The sequence below is a fragment of the Panthera tigris genome, chromosome A2 (genome assembly GCF_018350195.1).
Source record: "Panthera tigris isolate Pti1 chromosome A2, P.tigris_Pti1_mat1.1, whole genome shotgun sequence".
NCBI classification, from domain to species: Eukaryota; Metazoa; Chordata; class Mammalia; order Carnivora; family Felidae; genus Panthera; species Panthera tigris.
Genome location: NC_056661.1, coordinates 149950112 through 149976131, shown reverse-complemented (window position 1 = coordinate 149976131; position 26020 = coordinate 149950112). Strand labels below are relative to the sequence as shown.

Below are 26020 nucleotides of genomic sequence, written 5' to 3'. Positions count from 1 at the left end.
AGAGAGAGAGAGGGAGACACAGAATCTGAAGCAGGTTCTAGGCTCCGAGCTGCCAGCACAGAGCCAGACGTGGGGCTCGAACCCACAAACCGTGAGATCGTGACCCAAGCTGAAGTCGGACGCTTAACCGACTGAGCCACCACAGGCGCCCGTATTGATATTAATTTTTTAGAATATGTGCCTGATATATTTTTGCCCATTCGTTTATGTTTTTCACACTTTCTCGTATTTTGTTTGTAGGTGTGCTCAAGTAGCAGCTTCTATTTGGATTTTTGTTTGCCTTTCTTTTTGTTAATGTTACTTAACAAAATCCAAGATTCATTCTTTATCTTTAAAGATAACCTGACCTGGTTGCCTTTTTTGTGGAGCAAAACCCTGCAAGTTATTAATTTGGTTATTCAGACCTTGGGTATTTGGCAGATATTTTCTTTTTTTTTTATTTTATTTTTTGATGTTTTATTTATTTTTGAGACAGAAGGAGACAGAGCGTGAGCAGGGGAGGGGCAGAGAGAGAGGGAGACACAGAATCCGAAGCAGGCTCCGGGCTCTGAGCTGTCAGCACAGAGCCTGACACGAGACTCAAACTCACGAACTGCGAGACCATGACCTGAGCCGAAGTCAGATGCTTAACCGACTGAGCCACCCAGGTGTCCCGGCAAATATTTTCTTGAAAATGAAGTTAGTGAGCCTGTCAATTCAAGGAAAACAGCTAGTAGTTTTTATAGCCAGTGGTAAAATTCAAGCTTTAAAAGAAAATTCAAATTTTGGAACATTTATATCTGCCAGCTAGAGCCTGACAGCTTTCCAACACTTAGTTTACTGATGAGATTGGAAGTGTCATCAATGAATATGATTGTTTTGATATTGGAGAAAGAAATGTGTCAACATTTGGAATATCTACATCACTCAGTAAACCAATATTTTCTAAATGACCGATGCATGACATTACAAAATCATGCATATATAAGAGATCCATTTAATTATAAATTGATGGTTTTAATGTAAGAGTATGAAATTCATTGATACAGTGTCCGATTTCCACAATGTAAATAATTAACAAACTACCACTTGTTGAGTTTTGGTGTAGTGTTAGAGAAAAGCCATAATTAACTGAAAAGGTCGTTAAAAGCATGTTAAATTTTTTACTTGTTCAACTACATATCTGTGAGAGGCCAAATTTTCATCATATATTTTGGCCAAAACAATATGTCAAAACAAATTGAATGTGGAAGCAGATATGAGAAGGCAGCTGCCCTCTACTAAAACAAACATTACAAAGATTCCCTGCCCCCCCCCCAAAAAAGTAATACAGTGTCACCCTTCACTTTTTGGGGGGAGAAGGAGAGGAGGAATATAGTTATTTTTTATTTTTAAAAATCTCATTTACGTTAACATGCAATGTGCTGCTTTTTGTTATTTCTAAATGAATGAGTAAGTATTTTAAGTTTTTTACTTTAATTTCTAACTTGATAAATAACCATAGATACAACCATTATAAACAAAAACCCTTTGGGATGCTGAGAGTGAAGTGCCCGAGACTTCACTGCACTAGACGTCTTAAGGTGCTGCTTACCTCCTCCTTCTCCCCTCCTGGGAACCGCAGTGGTGTATTTTCTGATTTGCTGGTACCCAAGGCTGCCTTTGCCTTCACATGAGTGTTGATTTGCTTGGTGTGGAATGCATGAGTCATAATTTATTCTCTCTCAACTGCAGATCAGAGATTCTCAACCTTCTGCCTACCTTCAGCATGTCTAAAGGACACCTCATACATCCCCCATTAGTGTTGCTGTCAGTAACTCTCCTCAGAGGGTTATACCTGATCCCCAAGTCCTCTCTGGATATCATTACTATACATAGCTTCTTTCTCTTGTCCTCTGGAATCCAGTGTTGTAGAGAGAGACCAGGCTAATTTAATTTTCTTTAGAGTTAATGTATTTTTTTATTTTATTTTTTTTTTTGTTTCTGTCCTTGTAAAACAGAAATTGCAAAACTGTATTACTGGGCAGGGGGGGTGGTGTGGCGGGGGTGTTCTATTGAATTTTGTCCATAATACAGTGAGCTTTTACGATCTGCAGATCTGTGGGCTCAGGTTTTTTGTTTGTTTGAGCCCAAAAAAGTTTACTTTTATAACTATTTCCCTTTGTTCTGACTTTGTATCATTTATAGATTTTTACTTTACTGTCTTTATATCATTTTAAGCATTTTCATTTATCACCTCAGTATTCTGGGAGAATTTCTTAAGCTTATTGTCAATTCTTTAATTACGTTTTCTTAATTTAGAGTTGGTAGGGCTGCCCAGCTCTCCTGATGTAAGTGCAGATTTTAATCTTTCAATTGCAGTTTTAATTCTCCTGCCAGATTTCACTTTCTCAGCCAGCTTCCTGTTTCCATCATCCTGGATCTCATTTTGTTCACTTTGCATGTTGGCTTGTTTTCTTCTTAAGATACTTTTTTCATAGAAACAATGTCTTTTGGATTCCATCTTGATCACTCTGAGTGCTTTCTAAAATTAAGTTTCTTGAGTCTTCAGTATGATTTTTCTTTTGCTGTAGTTTTCTTGTAGTTTTCATACACACACGCCCCATATTGTTTTTCTTCTGTTACTTATCCTTGAAAGGGGAAGAAAGCTGTCCAGACTGAGGGTGTGCAGACGATTGCTCCTGACCACACATATCACCTGTCTTACACTGGAAGAATTCTAGTTTCTGGTGGCTCTGTTGGCCTGATGTGATATCTTTTATATTCTCTGTTGCCTCGTTCTAAAACACTACTTAAAAAATTCTAACTTGAGGCAGGAATGTGCCTTCAGTCTCTCTGTGACTCTGTCTTCACATAAAGTGGTTGATCCTTCGTGGGTAGAGAAATAGTGGATCACTTTTATTTTCCTCCAACGGAAGTGGATTCTGCCACCAAGAGGAGACAGTGGGGGAGAAGAAACTTTTAATAAACCTTTTCCCAGAGGGAATAAATGATTGAACAAGAGAGTGACTTTTTTTTCTCTCTTGCAAAAGAAATCGAGAAGCAGGCGGTCCACGCCTGGTGCAGTGGCTTCATGGTCATGAGGTACTCAAGCTCCTTTTCGCGTGAGGTACTTGAGCTCCTCCGTTCTTAGTCACTTCTGTCTTCAGGATCACCTCATGGTCAGAATCGCTGCTGGAATTTCAGCCACCATTCTCTCATTCAAACAGGAACAAGAGAAGTAGATCTTCCAGTAAGTCTTTGAGGCACCATTCAACTTGTGTTCTCACCTATCGGCTCCTCCTAGGTACTGAGTTGCTGGGAAATGTGTGGTAGCTGAGCACATTGCCAACTTAAAGTCAGGATTTGTTGATAAAGAGGAAGGATAGAATGGTGATGGAATAGGTAATCTCTTTGCCGCAGTGGCACTATAGTAGGGCAACATGTAAGTCAGTCACAAGGGCATGCTTCAGTAACACTGTGTAGTTCACGTAGTTGGCCAGTACAGTTGGTTTTCTGAGCTTTTTTGAGTTGTCTGTCTCTGTTTTCACAAAAGTTGAGGCAGGCACATCAGGAGTGTGTCCCTGAGAATCTATTACTTGTACTGGAGGTCAGTCTGCTTTCCTTTCCAAGTTTGTGGACACAACTTGGATGAAGTGAGAACTTCCAGACATTTAGGATTAGCATTGGGGTTTAATGTGTTCCTGTTGGTTTTAATTTTTTACTATTTTCATTACATTGTGGTAACCATGAGTTACCAGAGTGGGGTAACCATGCCAAGGAAAGAAAATATGGAATATTCTGGTTTAATTTAATGTGAGCAGGTCTGGTTTTCTTGGAATTTCACCATTTTATGTTCTCCAACTTCAGCATAGTATAATTCTGTACTACACATTCTGGTATTTTGACCCAGTCATATTTTAGTTTCTGTCGTAAAGCCAGGCATAGGCAGTGACTGTTCTTGTTTTTCTAAAGCACGTAATCAACCTGTAAGTTACCCTTCCCCCTTTTCACCAAGGCACAGTGGTAAGGCTTTCCTCCACCACCACCCCTGCCCCGCATTTTGTGACCCAATTTCAGAGATGTTAAAATACAGGAAAATGTGTGCTTTTGAATGGATGGAATATGATATTGTTACGTTCTATAAAATAAGAACTTCAGTGGTATAGGGTATTTGGTATTAATCTACATGTCCAGAATTAGGAAAATATTTAGGTAAACTGGGGCACATCTGCTTGACAGAATATTATGTAGCTTTCAAGAAAGATAGCAAGGTATCTCATATGATGTATAATAAGTAGTGTGATTATAACTTTTTTAACTACTTTCACAGGAAAAAATGTAAACCAAAGTACAGCAAGGTAGTAATAATGGTTGTATTTTAGATGGCAAGACTCACTACTAGGAGAAAGATCTTTTATTTTTCCAAATTTTATTTAATGACCGTATTACTTTTTAAGTGTATTTGTGGTGGTCATGAGGTTGTTTGTAACACTTATGAAGGGATCAATTAGAAATAAATCCTGCTACGCTAACTTCACTTTTTTTTTTTTGTAGTTCCTAGACCATTAGATAAAGGAAATCTCAAACATTTCATTGAAATTTTTATGTTTTAATGTTATGCTTGGATGAATGATGGTAAAGGATGGTTGGATAAGAGTGTAATGAATGAGATTCAAGACTGAATGGCGGTGGTATCTAAATGAGCTCTTTCTTTATGTAGCGAACTGAAGGAAGTTTCCTGAATACTGGTGGGGCTCATTCCTCAGTCTTTTCTCTTTTTCTAATAAATGTCTTAGGTCACATGATGAAGATACGTGAGGTACAGCTAGATGGAGGGTGGGGATCAGAACTAACAAATTCCTTTTAATAAGAATCTAGAAAGAACTTGGCAGCCTAGAAAAATAAGATGACCATTATAAGATGAAATTTAAGAGCAATTAATATAATGCCCCTACTTGTATACTCAGAAATACCAGTAACTGAAGGTCAGGATAACAACAAATCATATAAAAAGATTTCACTTTAGTTATAATGTGATATGGCTGCTAAACATAATTGGTATATTATACCTGTTCCATGTGTCCCCAAGGAATAGAATTAGAACTGGGAAACAGTGGATTTTCCAGCATTTTAAAGGAATGAGCTGATCAGTAAGATCTTGAATTGCCTTTCATTAGAGAGGTTCAGTTTTAGGTTGGGCATACACAGGCAAGGATTCAAACCCAGAGTGAGTGGTTGGGTTGGATGACCTTCAGAGTCCTTTCCAACACTGAGACTCTGACTTTCAGACACACTAATAATGTTTTTAAAATACCTCTATGGGGAGTGATAGTTGTCATGGTAAGCAACAGGTTCCATAGTGTGACAAAGATAAATGTATAAACAGTATAAATGACCGCCCCAATTCATTAAAATGGGCTGTAAGGCACCAGTTGCCCATAGACATTACATAGGCAGTAAATATGAATAAGGCATGGCCCTTTTTTTAATGGAGTTTTCATTGAAGTATGTAAGTAATAAATACACGATTGAAGAAAGGTAAATGTAGTGTAGTAAGAGACATCAACAAGAACTTTGAGGATTAAAAGGAGGGAATTCTATATCAAGAGTATCAAGGAGAGAAAAAAAGTATCAGGTAAAAGTGTGACAAGAGAAAAATAGGTCTCGGAGAGTAAGTGGCATTTTAGCAGATCAAGACACGAACGGAAGTGGGGTAACCATGCCAAAGAAAGACAACAACATGAAGGTTCCCGGAAGTGGGAAAGCACTGATGTGTTGGGAGCATTGTATATATGAGATGAAACAACCAGAATGGCAAGTTGGTGTTGAATGGAAGACGACTTGAGTGTCATGCTGAGGATTTTCTGTTCAACAAAAGGGAGTAGTTGAAATTTTTTGAGTAAAGGAGGAGCACGATCGGCCTTACTTTTTAGGAACATTGATTAACTTGATTCACGTTTGTTGAATTGTTGAATGTGGAGAAATTGCGTAGAAAGCTATTCAAATGAGAACTGTTGAGGCCTCTATTAATATTAATAAAAGCATTTGGCATTATTGAGTGCTCACTATGTGCCAGGAACTTTACATTATTTCAGCAAAGACTCACAAATGTCATGGGATCCGTACTTTTCCAAAGTATCACCTCCTAGATTTCTGGGAGGAAATTCCTATGGGAAATCCATACACCATAATAATTAATCTCTCCAGGCATATTCTCTTGTGTACACATGTGCTGCATTTACCCACACTCTCCAAGTTACATCTTAATATGGCATTTTATAACCTGCTATCATAGTAATTTAGCAATCACAACAAATAATTATTGAGGTTGAGAAGTACCACATTTGGCATTGTGGTAAAAATACGTGTAAGATGTAGTCTCTGACTCCTAAGGTAGGCATAGACCCACAGTTCCACTTTTTTGTACCATTAGCATGCCCAGCTAGGAACATGGCTTCTTAGTAAATACTAGCTGATTTATTGATATTAAAGATAGAACTAGACCGTTACACCAATCATTTTCTAGACAGATAAAAACATATCAGAATAACAGAGGCTCTTAGTTATTGAGAACAGTGATACTTGAGAAATGAAGCATGGTTATCTTTCACAAATGCCAGTAATGTCATTTAATTTTTAAGAAGTTGGAAAACCTGTCCAGTGTCCAGCCCTAAAATGTCATGCTCTAGTGTTGAAATAAGTGATATTATAGTAATTAAGTTCTTCCCTTAATATAGACTCACCAGTGTATTGACATAAATTAGTCATGCATTATCACTTTTTTTTTTTTTAATTCTAAGAATAATTTTGATTAAGGAGCAAGGTAGAGTCAGAGAAGGTAGTCTGCAGTTTGTTAGAATATAGGGTAATCTTAAAACTCTTCTTGGGTTCCATTTGATTTAGAATTTCACAGAGACTTTTTCCTCCACCATAATCTAAACCCCCCCATATTTGAGAGGCACCAGGAATCAACCTATCCTAAAGCATTTCATAGTCACTAACGTGGTTCTGGATGGAATGTATTAATTTAAACTCTCACCAGAAACTATTGTGAAGTAGAGGGCGTCTGAGTGGCCCAGTTGGTTAAGGGTCCAACTTCGGCTCAGGTCATGATCTCACGGTTCATGAGTTCAAGTTCCACATCAGGCTCTGTGCTGACAGCTCAGAGACTGGAGCCTGCTTTGGATTCTGTGTCTCCTACTCCCTGGCCCTCCCCCATTCATGGTCTGTCTTTCTGTCTGTCTCTGTCTCTGTCTCTCAAAAATTAACATTTAAAACATTTTTTAAAAAAATATTGTGAAATAGTATTATATCTGTAGTATATATTACTTACATATATATTACATATGTGGAATATGCCATATATAGAGAAAATAAGAATAGCTTCATAACAACTTACAAGAAAAATACTGGCAAAATATAATTTTAATAAAAATCTTTATGTATTGAACGGTTAACAGGCTTCGCTGTTGCAGTAAAGACAAGAGAGTAAAACAAAACTGGATAAATCACTCTTGCTAAAAGGGAAAGGTGAAGCTAGGCAAGCCTTGATGTGATGATAAATTAGGTTTGTCAGTCTGCATTACCTCAACTGTGTATGGTCAACAAAAGCTTTGTGCAGAGTTATTTGTGACCTGCATGGTTCTTTACACACATACCACGATGAGAATTTTATTTCTGCCAGACTCTGTGACACGATATTATTGCATGGTAATGTCTTTAAAAACATAGGTACACTTTGTTGCCAAGGAAGTGTTTTGTTATTCCAAAAAACTTTATAGTCAGGGTATTCTGATGTAGATACTGTTACAAGACTGTATAAGGATGACTGAACTTCTCAGCTATTTAAATTATATATGATGAAAATCTGAACTCATAATCAAGGTTCCCCAAATTTGTTTTAAACACCTGGTAGACGTGGGTGAGTCAGGAAACAGAAGCAGTAGTCAGGTAGGAAGAAAACTACCAACAGTGTGGTGTCACTGAAGCCAAAAGAGAGTCTGTTTAAAAAAGGAAGAAGTGATCGACTTAGTCACTTTTGGGAGGTCAATTAAGGTGAGTACTGAGGTAACCTCTGCATTTTGCAACAAGGAAGTCATTGACCTCAGCAAAAGTGGTTATGGTGTAGTGTTGAGGGTGGAAGTCAGATTAGAACGGAAAGTGAGAAATCGGAGATAACAAATACAGACGATGCTTTTGGAAAATTTAGCCACAAAAGGGGGAGGAACAACAATAACTAAAAGGTCTAGGAATGGGTCTAAGGAGAGGTTGATGTGTTGCACTTTGCTTTTTTAGTCAAAGAGTGTGTGTGGCAGGTACTGATGAAAAAGAGCCAGTACAGGAGTAGAGGCTGAAAACACAAAAGGTAGCAAACAAAGGAGTAAGTTTTCTCAAAAACCAAGAAAGGATGATATCCAAAACATAGGTGAGAGATTGGCTTTAGATAGGAGAGGATTTGTCAGCTGTAGGAAGGTGAGGTGGAGAAAGTTCCTGAGAGAGTGCCTGTCTGAAGGCAGTCTTCTGTGTAAAAAGTATATGATGAGGTTATCTGCTGAGAATGAAAGGGAAGGAGGAGATAGAGAAGTCTAAGGTCTTTAAAAAGTGAAAGAAACTTAAAATAGTCTCTGTGGAAAGTGTAAAAGCAAGGGAAAAAGGAAAACATGGTAAGATTGCCTTGTAATGCTAAGGGACCCCTTGAGATTGTACATCTTTCTCTAAGCCCAGAATCTGGGAGACAAAATTAGTGTTAGATTTTTCTCCTTAGCTGGTAATGTTTCATTAAGTTGGAATCAAGATTACAGAATAGGTGTCTAACTTCTCTCTGGTGATGTCACTGATGTCTACTGTGTGGGCAGAGGGTAGGGAGAAAGGAGCTAGATACAGCACTATCATCCTTCCCTATTTTACAGCGACTGCTGCGGTTACCACGTATCAAGACTGCTGAAAACCTAGTGAAATTGTCATTCAGATCCCCTACATCAGTAAACACGCCATTGATCTCAAGTTACTGCTGCTGCTACCAGATAACTAATGTATTGTCCGTGTCTGCTTGAAACGGAAGATGTTGTTAATGGCTTACTTCCAAATCTAGTACTTGAGCGACCTCACCATTTCTCCAAACGAAAGCTTTATTATATCAGTGTTTACTATATGTTAGAAACTATACTAGGCATTGGAGATGCAAAAGTAAATAAGAGAGACGTGGTATCTGACCTGTGTTCATAGAGGATACAGATACAGACAGTTTGAGTAGAATGTGGTTAAGTGTTACAACACGGGGAGATGCAAGGTGTCTTGGGCACACCTGTGAGCTCACATTACTCCAAGTTGAGAAGGTTAGAGATACTTTCCACGAGGTTTATTAAAAACCGGCTTCTGAAGGACTAGTAAGAGTTAACAAAGGACAGGGGTGGGGCGGTGAAGTCAATTCTTCACTGTGAGAATTGAAGTTGAAAAGGTAGTCACCAGATAGATCACTCTAGATCTTCTGAACTGTGTTGTTCAGAGCAATGAATAGTCATCAGAGGACTTTTTAAAAGGTAATGCTGTGATCACATTTTGTGTTTAGCAGGTTCCCTGTCGTTGCCTGTAGTAGCAGTTTCCCTGTAGTTGTAGTAAAGAATCGAGTAGGCAAAATAATGCTAGAAGTACTGATAAGAAGATTTTTCCCAGAAGTTCAGACAATTGTTTTGTTCTCTGAAGCTGGTAGGGACCACATTGATCTTCTCTCATACCACTTTAAAACTTCTTGTTCCATATAGTTAGTTGAGGTATAGGACATAGAAGTCAAGAGCTTTCCTTTCATCACTACCAGGGAAGGAACTTGACCTCAAATAGCTTTTGCTCTTTAAGTCTCCCATGAAGATTGTTGGTCTCCCTGCCCCCATTCTACCTCAACTGTTGCTTTGTTAGCATCCCATTTTGTAACAATGAGCCACAGAAATTTGATTTCAGGAAAATCTGTTATTGAGGTATAATTAAACAACAGACAGATGTTAAAGTGTACAATTTGATCAGTTTTGACCTGTGTATATTTCTCTGAAATCATCACCTCAATCAAGATAATGAACACATCCATCACTCTTACTGCCTGCCCCTTCGTAGTCCCTCCCTCCTGTTGTCCTTCCCTCCCCCCTATTGTCCTTCCCTCCCCACTGTTGTCCTTCCCTCCCCACTGTTGTCCTTCCCTCCCCTTCCCCCAGGCAACCACTGATTCACTTTCTTTCACTATACATTAGTGATAAAAGTTTGCATGTTTTGTAATTTTATGCCAGTACTGTATTTTCTTGATTAGTTTTTAATAATTCTTGGAATCAGGCAATACTACTAGCCCTCCAACTTGTTCTTTTTCAAAGTGATTTTGGCTAGTCTAGATTCTTTGCATTTCCAGAGGAAATTTAGGGTCATTTTGGCAGTTTCTTTAAAAAGCCTGCTACGGTTTTGACTGGTTTTGCATTGAATCTACACATCAATTTGGGGAGAATCAACATCTTTACAGTATTAGGTCTTCTAACCCGCAGACATGGTATCTCTCTCCATTTCTTTAGGTCCTCTCTAATTTCAACAAATTTGGTAGTTTTCCGTGTATATGTGTTCCACATTTGTGTTAATTTATCACTAAGTGTTTCATCTTTGGATGTTATTGTAAATAATATTGATTTTAGTTTTGATTTGCAATTATTCATCAATAGTATATAAAAATGCAGTTGATTTTGTATGTTGGTTGTTCTGTCCTGCAGCATTCCTAAAGTTACTTATTTAGTAGCCTTTTGGTAGATTCCATAGAATTTTCTACATAGATGATTGTGTCACCTGCAAATAAAGATAGTTTTACTTCTTTTTCCTAAAACGGATGCTTCTCATTTTTTGGAGGAATTGATATTACTCTCTTTTCTTAAATGTTTGGTAGAATTTACCAGTGTAGCCCTCTAGGGCCTGGGAGTTTCTTTGTGGGAAGATAATCAGTAAAGTCTGATAGTAGCACTTTGTGTCTTCACTGTTTATTTTTCCGATCACTCTGGCTAGAGATTTATCAATTGTACTGATCTCAGAGAATTAGCTTCTGATTTTCATTCTTTTTCTGTTTTCCATCTCATTGGTTCCTGCTCTTTTTTCTTCCCTCTGGCTTACTTTGAATTTAATCTGCTTTTCTAAAAATAAACTTTACTTTTTGGAGCATTTTTAGGTTCACGGCAAAATTGAGTAAAAGGTACAGAGATTTCCATATACCTTTTGTTTTCACCTTAGGTTTTTTTTTTTCATTTTTCAAGTTTTTATTTAAATTCCAGTTAACATCAGTGTAATTAGTTTCAGGTGTAGAATTTAGTGATTCATCGCTTCCATACGACACCTGGTGCTCATCCCAGTGCCCCCCCCTTAATCCCCGCCAGCTGTTTCCCCATCCCCCACCCCGTCCTCTCTGGTAACCATCAGTTTGTTCTCTGTGGTTATTAAGTAGAGGGTCTGTTTCTTGGTTTGCGCCTCTCTCTCTCTCTCTCTCTCTCTCTCTCTCTCTCTCTCTCTCTCTACCTATGTTCATTTGTTTTGTTTTTGAAGTTCCACATATGAGTGAAATCCTCTGGTATTTGTCTTTCTCTGACTTATTTCACTTAGCATAATACTCTCTAGATTCTTAAAGTGAAAGTCCAAAACTCATTATTTTGAGGCCTTTCTCCTTTTCCAATACAGGTCTTCCAGTACCATAAATTCCTCTATAAGTCCAGCTTTTGCTAAGGCCCCACAGAAGCGGACCCTTTCTTTCCTGTCAGTCATGCAGAGCCTTTCTGGTGTCGTCATTTTTTGTCTGCCAAAATAAGAACTGTAAAGGCAGTGTCTGCAGCGATAAAGAAGAAAGTTTAAGCTCACAAGTCCATTTCATATGCATTTTCCAGGCTCATACCAAGTGGGGAAGGAAGAGGTCACTTATTTGGATTTGGGAAGATATCTTTGACAAAGCCCTCTTATCGATGGCGTACTACAAGTAATACTTTGCTTTTCTCACTGAAAAGACCTATCCCGTTAATGCTCTGTAGTTAATAACGGAGGGGACCTATTACCAACGTAAGGGGAACTAGTTTCACCGAGAATTGTTTAAGCAGTGTCTCTTTTTGCCTCAAAGGCTCCCATTTGTGCAGTTGTGAATAAAGGCTAAGGTGGTACGCCAGATTGCCCAGACTATTTAAATTTGTTTCTGGAGAAAAAGTATATTACATTCAATCATACCTTTAAATTTCAGCTGTTCTGCAGAAACCTGCCTTAACTCAATTTTGGAATAGTCTTTTAGGGCCAGTATAAACCAACATCAGGGATCCACAGAAATAATAGTTAACCCTCATTAGACATTTTGCCGTGTGTCAGGACCTACGTTAAATATTTTGCGTGGGTTGTCTTAATGACATAAGTGTAAAACCTTATGAGGTCTAAGCATTTTTATTCCCATTTTACAGATAAGGAAACAGATTTGGAAAGTAACCCGTCTAAGTCCCACAGCTAAGTAGTAGAGTCGGAGCTGCAGCCCAGCCTCTACTGGCATTAGGCAAGTTGTACACCTGTCTCCTATATCGGTGTTTGAAAAGGCAGCTGGTAGTGGCCATGAAATGATAGGGTTCTGAACTGCTTGAGTCGGAATATGACTTGATGAGTTAACCAAACCAAGGTAAGTGAATAATATAGCAGTTGAGGATATAAATTCCTTCAGGCATTTTGCTACTCTAAAATCTGAACTTTCCTTAAGAAAGAAGGGGAAAATATGGGGCACCTGGGTGGCTCAGTCGGTTAAGCGTCCAACTTGGGCTCAGGTCATGATCTCACGGTTTGTGGATTCAAGTCCCACGTCGGGCTCTGTACTGACAGCTCGGAGCCTGGAGCCTGCTTCGGATCCTGTGTCTCCCTCTCTGCCCCTCCCCCACTCTCACGTTGTCTCACTCTCTCAAAAATAAATGAATGTAAAAATTTTTTTAAAAAGGAAAGAAGGGGAAAATGCTGCATTGGGGGCAACATGGTGGTATAGAAAGGGAATGAGTTTAGATCTCACTTGTTACTAAGCCCCATTAAAAAGTTAGTTAACCTCTTTTCGCTTCAGACTTTTCATTTATCAAGTGGAGATTTTCTCCTTTTAGGATAAAGATTGGAGATTATGTGTATAGCACAGTGCCAAGCCTGTATCAGCTGATCAGTAAAGAGCCTGGTTGCCTTTGTTATTGTTAGAATCTGTTAATTCTCAGTGAATGAAAACTTTTGTTTTTTTGAGGCCTTAGTAAGTTCATTTTCTGACACAAGCCACTCCCCATCCATCACCAAGATTCAGTCCTGTTCTTCTGATAAGTGTTTGTATAACACTGAGTTCCTTTCCTTTATAGCAATTCTGTTTTGACATTCTGTTTAGTCCTGTGATGAGCCAGTTAATGTCTGCCTCGCCACACTAGATAGTGAGCTCTGTGCAATCAGAAGCTCTGATCTTGTTCACCTTTGTCTTCTGTGCACAGTGCTTGCCGTATAGCAGGCCTTTAGTCAATGTTAAACGAAGGAAATGATTCTTAGTAGCAGTACTGACTACGTTGTGATGATGTTGTCTGCTTCCATCAAAGGAGTGATGCTTTCCTTAAAGTAAAAGACAGGTCCTGTGATCTGGGTAAAATCTCAGTATTTGAACTTACCAGTCTTTTCTGGCCACATCTTAACATTATGCTGACTGAACCCCTTTGGAAATAGAGCGCGGTAACATATTTCATTACATTTAGCATCATTGTCTGTTTCCAGTTTGACTGATCACGATTGAATTACTGCCGTACTGCATATGTGCTGTTGCACAGAATTTAATTTCAACTTCTTGGTTACTTATTTCACTTTGCAGGAAATGTGACTGTTTCGTGGAACTCTTAGGCTTTTAAGAAAGTGAAAATACTGGGTATCTCATGTCCCATCTTCCATCTACCATCCATCTAAATACCATTTTCATTTGGCTTCTCTTATAAGGGAGAAGATGTCAACCGGACACTAGAAGGTGGAAGGAAGCCTCTTCATTATGCAGCAGATTGTGGGCAGCTTGAAATCCTGGAATTTCTGCTGCTGAAAGGAGCAGATATTAATGTATGTAAAGAACGTGGTCATTCTAGAAAAAAAATCCTGTTGTATGCCTTGGGTAATTGTTTTCTAGTCTTGTAAAATAGAAATACAGTCTGAAATTATACCAAATTTCCTGTAACCTAGAACTATATAGTTGGCATTTTTTTTTTAAATAAGCAGAACAAACAGACTTTCTTAAATGGATAAAACCGTGAGTTAGGATGCTTCATTTTTAAGTTCTACAGCAACTTGAGAGTTAACACTGTCACTGTCTATAGGTGGCAAATGGCTGTCATGCAATGGAGGATAGGACTATGTAGTCCTAGAATAAATCCAGGCTGGAGTTTTGGACAAAGGTCAGTAGGCCAGTGGTCAGACAGGAGCGGTCACCTCCTGGCTCTTGCCTTTTATAGCTTTTCAGGGTTTTGGAAAAATGTTTAGCCATGGCAGCAAGTGAGATGAACTTTACACATTTCAGGGGACACTGTGTCCCCCGGCCCCATTGTGGCAGCCTTGTCCCTCTCATTGGCTATTTTCTACGCCCTCTCTTCCCTTCCTGGGCCTCATTCTCATTCCTACAACATCGTGAGGACTTGGGGCTCAGAGAGGACAGACAATTGCCACAGTGTAAGTGGCAGAGCCAAGGTTTGAGCTGAAGTCAAAGCCCTGTGCCCTCTACTTCACTATGCTGATACTCAAGGAGACGCTGCTTATGGGCTTGGGCCCCGGCAGCTCTCTAAGAGGCTGAAAACTTGTAGCCTTGAAGGGATTTTGTGTAACAAGGCAAAGGGGTAAACGTTGATAGTTCTCTGATCAAATCTAGAAGGAAGGAAGAAATGAAAACTAAAGTCGTTTTTTAATCTCTTATTTCATAGGCTCCGGATAAACATCATATTACCCCTCTTCTGTCTGCTGTCTATGAAGGTCATGTTTCCTGTGTGAAATTGCTTCTGTCAAAGGTGAGATCAATTGCTAATTGTCTTAAAGTTTTTATTTAAAATTCCAGTGAACATCCAGTGAACATCAGTTTCAACACTACTTCATATATCACCTAGTGCTCATCACAACAAGCTCACTCCTTAATCCCCATCACTTACTTCACCCTTCACCCTTCCCACCTCCCTTCTGGTAGCCATCAGTTTATTCTCTACAGTTAAGAGTCTGTTTCTTAGTTTGTATTTTTCTTTCCTCTCTTGGTCATTTCTTCTTTAAATTCTACACATGAGTGAAATCATATGGTATTTGTCTTTCTCTGACTCATTTTGCTCAGCATAATACTCTAACTCCATCCATGTTGTTGCAAATGGCAAGATTTCATTCTTTTTTATCGCTGAGTAATATTCCATTGTATGCACCCCGTCTTTATCAATCAGTAGCCACTTAAGCTGTTTCCATAATTTGGCTGTTGTAGATAATGCTACTGTAAACATCGGGGTGCATGTATCCCTTTGAATTAGCGTATTTGTATTCTTTGGGTAAAAACCTAGTAGTGCAGTTGCTGGATCATAGGGTAGTTTCATTTTTAACTTTTTGAGGAACTTCCATACTGTTTTCCAGAGTGGCTGCCCCAGTTTGCATTCCCACCAACGGTGCAAAAGGGCTCCCCTTTCTCCACATCTTCACCAACACCTGTTTGTTGCTTGTGTTGTTGATTTTAGCCATTCTGACAGGTGTGAGGTGATATATCATTGTAGTTTTGATTTGCATTTCCCTGATGATCAGTGATGTTGGCCATCTGGATATCATCTTTGGAAGAATGTTCTTGTCTTCTGCCCATTTTTAATCAGATGATTCGTTTTTTGGTTTTTAAGCTTTGGAAGTTCTTTATATATTTTGGATACTAACCCTTTATCAGATAAGTCATTTGCAGATATCTTCTCCCATTCTGTAGGTTGCTTTTTGGTTTTGTTGATGGTTTCCTTCACTGTGAAGAAGGTTTTTATTTTGACGAAGTCCCAGTAGTTTATTTTTACTTTTGCCTAAGAAGACATCTGGGAAAAGAAGATGCTATAGCCGATATCAAAGAAATTACTTACCATGTTCTCTCTTAGGATTTTTATAGTTTCAGGTCTCAAATTTAGGTCTTTCATCCATTTTGAATTTATTTTTGTGTTATGGTATAAGAAAGTGGTCAGTTCCATGCTTTTGCACTTTGCTGTCCAGTTTTCCCACCGTCATTTGTTGAAGACATAGTCTTTTTCCCGTTGGATATTCTTTCCAGCTTTGTCAAAGCTTAATTGACCATATAGTTGTAGGTTCATTTTTGGGTTTTCTGTTCTATTCCATTGATCTATGTGTCTGTTTTTGTGCCAGTACCATACTATTTTAGTTACTACAGCTTTGTACTATAATTTGAAACCCAGAATTGTGATGCCTGCAGTTTTGTTTTTCTTTTTCAAGGGTGCTTTGGCTATTCGGGGTCTTTTGTGGCTCACGAACTGTTACCAGTTCATGATGGATAAGAAGGTTGGGCTAGAATAAATCAATCCAGCCTCCTTCATCAAGAGTATCTTGCGATGAAAAAACAAGTTAGCTAAACTAAGCACTGTACTTAGTGATGTAGAAAATATTCTGGACTCCTAACCATTTGCAGACTGGTACCAGGTTTAGAGACCACACTTTAAGTAGCCCTTGTATGAAATTTGTAAGCTCCATTTTCTGTCGTACATACTGAGTGAGATTGTTATTAGAGGCAGTTTGCTGTAAATAGGAGCCCTCCAAGTCGTCTGGTGTCTTGATGTGCTTGAGGTCCTGGTAAATTTGGAATCTTCTGGTGTTCACTCTTAGAGGGCGTTCAAAATCCAGCTTCAACAAACCAGTCAGTTGCAGCATTTCTAGCCATGTTACATGGAACCCGCAGGTGTTGGAAGACAAGAAATCTTTGTAAAATAAGGCACCAGGATTAATCCTAAGCTTATCATTTCATTGGCATAGACTGGAAAATGCTCTTTATAGCATTTCACTTGGGATTTTAAAATAAGTCCTGTTGAAGGAAGAAAGATAGAAAAATGAGTAAATGTATATAAAGCATTTTGCCACAGTGCCTAACACATAAGTGTTCAATAAATAGTAGCTTTTATTTTAACTAAGACTGAGGAGGATTTTTAGCTTCATAGAGATAGCTTCAGTAAGATTTAGAAAAAATTGGGAAAGAAGGTTAGCATGTTTGTCTCTTAACACTTTATTGATAATTTTTTTAATTTACCCATAGCTGCATGTTAAACACAATTACTAAATTTCTTTAGGTGTGTGGTTGTTACTGGTTTGGTGTTGGGTTTTTATTTTGGGAGAAGAGATATATATTAATAGTAATTTTTAGATACTACACATTCTATCGATAGGAATAATGTGGTTCTCCAAAAGCCAAAACAAATGGAAATATTCTTGGTTACTGTAGAGGATCTAGAATCTGTCGTAGGATGTGCTCCCCAAAATTTCCAGTCACTATGTCTCCTCACTGTCCATCCCTCCCCCACACCCATGACAAGATTTTTTTAAGTACCTTTGAAAACTACTGGATAATTTCATCCCTCGGAGAATATTTTTGCTTACCGTATTCAAAACTGGTTGTCACAGGCTGCAACTATTGATTCACAGTTTGTTAAAGATTTGTGTAATTCCAATATTTTATTAGTTAGAACTCTTTATACTGCAAGTAACTAAACCCAGCTCAGATAGGCTGAAACAGTAAAGAGATCGTGTTGACTCACATAACTCTACCGTTGAGGCACGTAGCCTCGCCCTGGGCTTGAGCCACGTTACCAGGATCTGATTTCTCTTTGCCTCTCAGCTGTTCCTCAGCATAGACTTAATTTAATGCCCTTGGCCTCGATATATCTGCTAAGCGTATAGTAAAAGAAACCGTAATATTACTATCTTGTGTATTTGAAAATTGCTAAGAGTAAATCTTACAAGTTCTCATCACAAGAAAAAGACTAACTCATGTGAGGTATGATAGATATTAACGAAACTTATTGTGATAATCAGTTTGTAATCTATGCATGTATCAAATCATTGTTATAACATTTGTATTAGTTTAAGGGATACATATGTCACTTATGCCCAAAAACTTATTTTGTAAGTCACAGTAAAAGATAAAACACACTTTCTTCCTCCCCCTTTCACTCTCCCTGATGTTTTTCTACCCAGCTAAGGTTTTGTTCTCTGAAAATAAAAACCTCCATGGGATCCTTTTTAGCTTAGGCTGTATCTAATGTTTATTAAATGAGAGGCTCCTAATAAGCATGCTCTTTCTTCTTAGCCGTATTTCTTTCTGGTAAGTTTCTCTTTCCTCACAGGACAAACAAAAAAACCCAGTTATGGTCATGCCAGAGAAGTCCTGAAACCCTTGTTCTGTATTCCTTATTCCCAAAGCATGGTGCTCCAGGTCCCTGAGACATGACTGGAAGATTCCATTGTTAAAGAATCTTCTGGCTTGATGTGTATATACATTAGGCCCTAACATGGTTTCTTAGAAGGGTCTCTGTAATTATGTACTCTTCTGCTAAATTATTGGTTGTAAGTTGAGTTGTTTGACTTTTAACTAGCTTATTTATTTTTACTTGTAACTGTAATACTGTTATTTTATTTGTGTATGAGTCTTGATTTTTGGAGCTAAGTGACATTCAGAGGTGGCTCTGTTGATGGCAGATCAATTGTACCCATGCAGAGCTATTATTTTAGATGAAAGGGTTTTTTTTACCTTTGTGAAAGCAGCATAGGAAAATTTAGTTCTGCTTTTTCAAAATTACTTTTTTTATTATTGCATAACCTTCTTTAATGGATACCCTATAGTTTTGTTAGCCCGATTTTTTTTGGAAATTGATTGTGCTTTCAGAAATCCTTAGTTGCTAAAATAAGGCTATTCCAGTGCATTTTTTTTTGTTGTTACGATCAATGCTTGTATTATGAAATCTGGTTCTGCCTTTTATCAAAAGTTAGAATCCTTATGGATTATTACGAATTTGTGTTAAAAGTACTTAGTTTGAGAAGTTTACCAAATTGGCGTTTTTAATTTATTATCCAGCTGGTATATCATTAGTATAGAAAAAAAAACAAAATAAAGTTAAAAACTCAGTGTGATCACAACTAATAGGGAAAAAAGAGAAAACCACTAAAACAAAAGAAAGGAGGGTTACTAGAATGATATCAAATCAGTAAGTGATAGTATATCACATAGTTGGGACAAGTTTTCGTGTTTGGTTCTCCTTTAGTGCGGTGGAAGATGAAGTCTGTGACACAAGTGGGAATTTAAAACATTTAATCCTTGATTGTCCATATAGTAAAAGAAAAAACTTTTACAGGGATAGTTATGAGAAATGTAACACGTATATTTCTGTACGTAAAAGTTATTTGGCCTGATTTTTGAGCTAGAAATTTTAAAAAAAAGAAGAAGATCAATACATGTGGGACTTCCACTTCGAGATGGAGGCCTGAGCACATGCCATGGTATGAGGTTCATTAGAGAAGACATTGTAATGAATCCTTCAGACACAGGAAGCAGAGGGGATGGCACTGAGGAAAATAACATGCCCCGACATGAGCAAGAGAGTGTCATTGCAAAAGGTAGGAACTGATCCAGGGTGGCTCCAAGCCTTGAAGTGGTTAGTACCCTGAGCAAGAAACAAGTGAAGACTGGATACACCATAAACCCAAAGAGAAAAACCGAGAGGCAAGAAGGATCGTAAGAAATTAGTATATGAAAAAATCTAAGTGAATATTAAAATAAAAAACAAACACTAAAGTTAAAAAAAATAAGCTAGGAAAACAAAATGAGGTAGGGGCGCCTGGGTGGCTCAGTCAGTCAAGCGTCCCTCTTCGGCTCAGGTCATGATCTCATGGTTCATAGGTTTGAGCTCCGCGTCGACCTCTGTGCTGACAGCTCAGCCTGGAGCCTGCTTTGGATTCTGTGTCTCCATCTCTCTTTGCCCTTCCCCTACTCTCTTTCTCTCTCTCCCTCAAAAATAAATAGATATTTCTAAAAATTTTTTTAAAAAGTTAAAACTACATAATTGCTGAATGGTAAGATGGTGATCAAAGTTCCTGGTACTTCCACAACATCCAGAGCACATGAAAAATACTATGCAAAACTGGTGAGAAGAGACAAGGGAAAAGAGACAGAACAGGTCAAAATGCAGGCTCGAGAAGCCTCCTGAGTAGCAGTAGCAGAGGAGGAAGAAGCCCAAGCAAGAGTGTGAAACACACATCCAGGATAGAGAAGTGGCAACCAACGAGCACAACAGCAGTGAAAAGGCCAGACCTGATAAGACTTCTACCTGTTTTTATCAAAGCAAAACAGACTGTTTAATATATCATTTTGAATTGTAATGATCTCAGTTGAATAAAGGTTTTTGGGTTTTGCCTTTAAAATCTTAAAAAGTGATAAAAAGTCATGTATGACTTTGAAGACCATGTGTTTTCTGGCATAACTCTGCCACTCTAAAACTGCCATAGACAAACTAGAACAAATACTGAAATTTGTGTGGAATCACAGGAGACCCTGAATAGCCAAAGCTGGAGGCATCACAGTCTCTAATTTCAAGATACCTGCTACAAAGCTTTAATAAAACAGTATGGTGTTGGCACAAAAATACACACATTCTGTCCAGTGGACTAGAATAGAGCCCAGAAACAAACCCATGCTTAATATGGTTAACCTTTGACATTGGCCTTAGCAACATTTTCTAAGGCAAGGAAAAGAAAAGAAAAATAGACTACTGGGACTATACCAAAATAAGAAGCCTTTGCACAGTGAAAGACACTATTAACAAAATGAAAAGGCAACCTACTAAATGAGAGATTTACAACTGATACATTCAATAAGGGGTTAATATCCCAAATATATAAACCTACAGCTCAACACCAAAAAAAAAAAAAAAAAACAAAAAAACACTACACAAATAGACACTTTTCCAAAGAGCACATGTAAATGGCCAATAGACACATGAAAAGATGCTCAACATCATGAATCATTAGAGAAATATAAATCAAACCCACAGTGAAATAGTACCTTAACACCAGCCAGAATGGCTAGTGTCGAAAAGACAAGGAATAACAAAGGTCAAGGATGGGGGGAAAAGGTAGCCATTGTGCATTGTTGGTGGGAATGTAGATTGGTATAGCCATTGTAGAAAACAGTGTAGAAGTTTCTTTAAAATTTTTTAAGTAGAACTACCATACAATACAGTAATTCCACTACTGGGTATTTATCCAAAGAAAACCAAAATACTAATACAAAAAGGTTTATGCACTCCTGTGTTTATTGCAGCAATCTAGAGTCCATAGATTAATGGATAGAGGAGATACACACACACACACACACACACACACACACACACACACACACAGTGGAATATTACTCAGCCATGAAAAAGTATGCAGTCTTGCCATTTGTTACAGCATGGATGGCTCTAGAAGGTATTATGCTAAGTGAAGTCAGTCAGAGAAAGACAAATACCATACGATTTCACTTATAAGTGAACTTTTTTGCTAAAAAGCAAAACAAAAAAGCAGAAACAGAGTCATACTCACAGAGAACAAACTGGTAGTTGCCAGCGAGGAGGGAAAGAGGAGGATGGGCAAGGTGGGCAGAAGGGAGTGGGAGGTACAGGCTTCCAATTATGGACTGTGTAAGTCACAGGGATGAAAGGTGCCGCACAGGAATATGGTCAGTAGCGTCGTCTTAGGGTTTTATGGTGACAGATGGTAGCTGCACTTGTGCTGAGATTCCATAATGTATAGAGTTGTCCGATCCCTGTTGTATACGTGAAACTAATATAACATTGTATGTCTACTGTAATTCTAAAAAGCTGTCCTACACAGTACAGAAATGAGCAAGCATGAGCAAGCATGGCTGCATTCCAGTAAAACTTTACTTACAAAAACCAGCATCTGGGTCACAGTTTGCTGACCGCTGTTCTAGCTCATGAATAGTTTGGAATTTATAGTGCACGTCATGTTAAAGTTCTAGCCCTCAGTGGGAACATGACCCTTCCTAAGTGATGCAAGTTAAGAATGTAGCTGTCATCCTGGATGCTTTTTTCCGACTCTGCTAGTGCTCATTTGTTGAAAAGTTTTATCATCAACTAGTGTAGCCAAACAAGAGCTTACAGGACAAGGATCTGGAATTTTCACTGTTTATTCCTGATTAAAATTTCATATGCCTGAGAAATAGCATCTTTTCATGAACACATTAGTTAAAAGGTTAAGCATGAAATGATACTCGTGAATTAAAATATTAGCCAGTAGACTTTCATAAGTCCAAAATTAATTTCTTTTTCACAGCTGTATTTATTTTGATAGACATAAAATTGGTATCTTCTAGTTTGGTTAAAGATACAATTTTCTGAGAGAAATGTTTGCCTCTAGCAAACTCTCCGTTAGACATTTCCTATAATATTGTTATGGTATATAGTATCTGACATCTATCAACATTTCTACATTAATACTTACTAAAATTCCTTATAATTTATGTAATGCCTTATAATTTATATGTTCATAATTGGATTTTAAGAAGTATCCTTGTTTCCTAATCCTAAGGAAAACCATTTCGAAATAAATCAATGTGGGGGAAAGGGAAATATTTAAATGTTTGCTTCTATACCTCAGTTAAAGGTGTTAAGTTTGGGGCGCCGGGATGGCTCAGTTGGTTAAGCATCCAACTTTGGCTGGGGTCATGATCTCACGGTTCATGAGTTCAAGCCCCGCATCAGGCTCTGTGCAGACAGCTCAGAGCCTGGAGCCTGCTTCAGATTCTGTGTGTGTGTGTGTGTGTGTGTGTGTGTGTGTGTGTGTGTCTCTCTCTCTCTCTCTGCTCTCGCTCTCTCTCTTTCTCCCTCTCTCAAAAATAAACATTCAAGAAAGAAAAACATGTTAAGTTTGCTACAATGTAGAATGTAGACAGATAAGCTATGTCATTTACTCTGGTGTGTTCATATTGTCCTCATGTAAGTATATGCTACTATTAAAAATATAAGTATATGCTATTACTAAAAATGACCAACTTCCTGTGAGAACAAGAATTCTTTTAAAGAGAAAAAGTTGTACCCTAGCATGTGAGAATGAAAATCTTGTGAATTGAAAATTTAGCGAAAGTTTTATTTATTTATTTTAAAAAATTTTTTTTTAAGGTTTATTTATTTTTGAGACAGAGAGAGACAGAGCATGAACGGGGGAGGGTCAGAGAGAGGGAGACACAGAATCTGAAACAGGATCCAGGTTCTGAGCTGTCAGCACAGAGCCCGACGCGGGGCTTGAACTCACGGACCGCGAGATCATGACCTGAGCTGAAGTCGGCCACTTAACCAACTGAGCCACCCAGGCGCCCCTAGCGAAAGTTTTAAAACACTAATTACTGTTTTATTCCTAGATTACAAACCTACAACATACTTAAATTATTATTATAAACTGTCATTTGTTATTAGTGATATTTAGCGCATTAAGCTAAAACTGAGAGGAGGAAATCCAAAGAAAATTTGGCTTTGTTTTCCATTATTTCTCTGCTTCACATTGTGTCAAAGAAGTTACCTCCTTAGCAAGTCTACTGTAACCATACGACAAAATAGGTAACCGCTAATTGTGCGACACCAATTTTAGTGACTCATAGCTGTGTAAAGACCACTCTCGAAGTTACTTGCTTCTGTTTGAGTAGGATAAATGAGTGAGGTACAGACACAAAGGTTTGCTCAGCTACCTTTCCTTTTATTAAAAGGAAGTCAAACTACTAATGTTTTACAAAAAGTATGTCTTAGAGTAAAAAATACTAAAACTCAGTCTACGAAAATTTAGAACATTGATGTTTTTACTGAACATATTTGTGTTCTATTTAAATATCAAGCAGCCAGTTAATGATAAAAACTGAATACCCCCCTCAAATGCCAGCATCGTCAAATCCTCCAAGGGTCTGTCTGTGGTACCGATTTTTGCCGCTTGAACTGAGAATTAAATGTGTAAGATACAGAGATTGGGAAGTCACCCTTCTCAGCATAAACAAATATGTACTTGCAGTTAGAACCCTTTTTCCCTCTGATTACTCACTGCCGCATCCCCAGAAAAACCTAGACAGCTTTACATGTGCTCAAGCGCGGATTTTATGATTGCTCGGAACCCCCAAGTTCTGTTCCATCTAACTTAGGCAGGTTTGGTTTTAAAAGCATTTCAGGACCAGTGACCCTCACTGAACTCAGCGATGCCTTTCTGAATTACTTTAAAAAGAAACTGCATTGTCAGAATTGATCCAGCTCTGAATTTCACCACTTAAATAACGAAGAGACCAGTTGTTACACTGTTGCCCAAATCTCCTACACAAATGTACCCGTTGTAAGCTTGTTGTTTTAAACCATTTAGATCTTTCAGCCTGGCGTCCTTATGAAGTACTTCTGGTCAGTGACCTACTTACCGGGTGCCATGGTGCCACACACACCACCCCCAAGTTGAGTTCTCAGTTCTGCCTCATAATCACTTTGTGGTTTTGAGCAAGTTCCTTCACATGTAATCCTGAGCTTGCTCTTCTGCAGCACAGAGCCAGTAGAGTAGTCCCCCGCCCACCTCATCCAGAGTTTTGCTTTTCATGGTTTTAGTCACCCGCGTCCAGCCACAGTCCGGATTCAGGTGATCCTCCTTCTGACTGTCCTCAGAAGGTCGTTCGTAGCCGAACGCCGTGCGACCGTGCCCGCGTCGTTCACCCCGTTCGTTACATCTCCCGAGGCATCTGATCATCTCCCGTCACCACACTTAAAGGGACCACCTGCACCTCTTCCTTTCCCTTGAACACTTAGAGGCCAGTATAGGCTGACTGATTGGCCCACTTCAATACTGTTGTGTTTCAGGGGGCAGGGAGGCCGGAGGATCGGGAGAGAGGGTAACAGCCAGTCGGTGAACAGTCAGAATACACGTAAGGTCATCTGTCGATAAGTTTGCCATCTCACAGGGTCACAGCGCATGGTGTGCCAAAACAGTTACAGTGGGAACGAAGATCACTGATGCCAGATCCCCAAAACAGAAGAAATGAAAAAGTTTCACATACTGTAAGAATTACCAAAATGTGACACAGAGACAGGAAATGAGCAAACGCTGTTAGAAGAGTGGCACTCATAGACTTGCTTGACCCACGGTTCCCACAAGCCTTTACTTTGTTAAAAAACAAGAGCACTGTATCTGCAAAGCACACTGAAGCAGAACACATTAAATCGAGGTGTGCCTGTATTTACCATGCTGACTTATGTTTGCATACGCAATCCTTTCCTTTGTCCTCTCCAGATTATGAACAGATGCAGAGAACCAGCCTCTTGTTCTCTTTAACGCCCCAGGATAGGAGTTGACAAACAGTTTCTGCAAAGGACCAAAAATAAATACTTGAGGCTTTGCAGACCATAAGGTGTCTGTTACAGCTACCCAGCTCTGCGGTTGTAGCACAAAAGCAGCCATAAGCAACATGTTAAAAATAATAATAATAAGCATGACTGTGTTCTAGTAAAACTGTATCAAAACGATGTCCGGTAATTCACAGAAACTTTATAAATGTTTGTTGAATAGACTTAGGAATTGGTCATCTCTGCAAATGTTCTTTAGCTGGAAAGGGTTCAACAGATGACACACTGTATCTATAGTTGTACAGGGTTCTTCATTTCCCTGTAGCAGGAGCCACAGAAATGCTGAGAATACCTAAAGTTAATAAATTGTAGAATCTGGGTCTCATCCTAACCTTTTTAGGAGAAAAGCCATAGGTCATTTTTTTTTTTTTTTCAGTTTATTTATTTTGAGAGAGAGAGTGGGGGAATGGCAGAGAGGGAGAGAGAGTCCCAAACAGGGCTCAAACCCACAAACCGTGAGATCATGACCTGAGCCCAAATCAAGAGCCAAACACTCAACCAGGTGAGCCACGCAGGCACCCCAGCCCTTGGTCATTTTTAACTAAAGCTGGCACGGAACACGAGATGTGGAGTCAGAAAGCTCTAGTTACCATAACTTGCTGACTGACTTTGGGCAAGTTTCTTAA

The 26020-nt window shown here is 38.6% G+C and overlaps 1 protein-coding gene across 1 annotated transcript in view; it reads left to right on the top strand.

Annotated features, from left to right (window-relative positions):
* Positions 1 to 26020, top strand: part of MTPN (myotrophin) — a 55804-nt gene that overhangs the window by 18449 nt on the left and 11335 nt on the right. Inside the window, exons 2-3 of the mRNA XM_042973145.1 lie at positions 13936 to 14049; positions 14901 to 14984. Of these exons, the coding sequence (XP_042829079.1) occupies positions 13936 to 14049; positions 14901 to 14984 (198 nt within the window). The remainder of the gene's footprint in view (positions 1 to 13935; positions 14050 to 14900; positions 14985 to 26020) is intronic.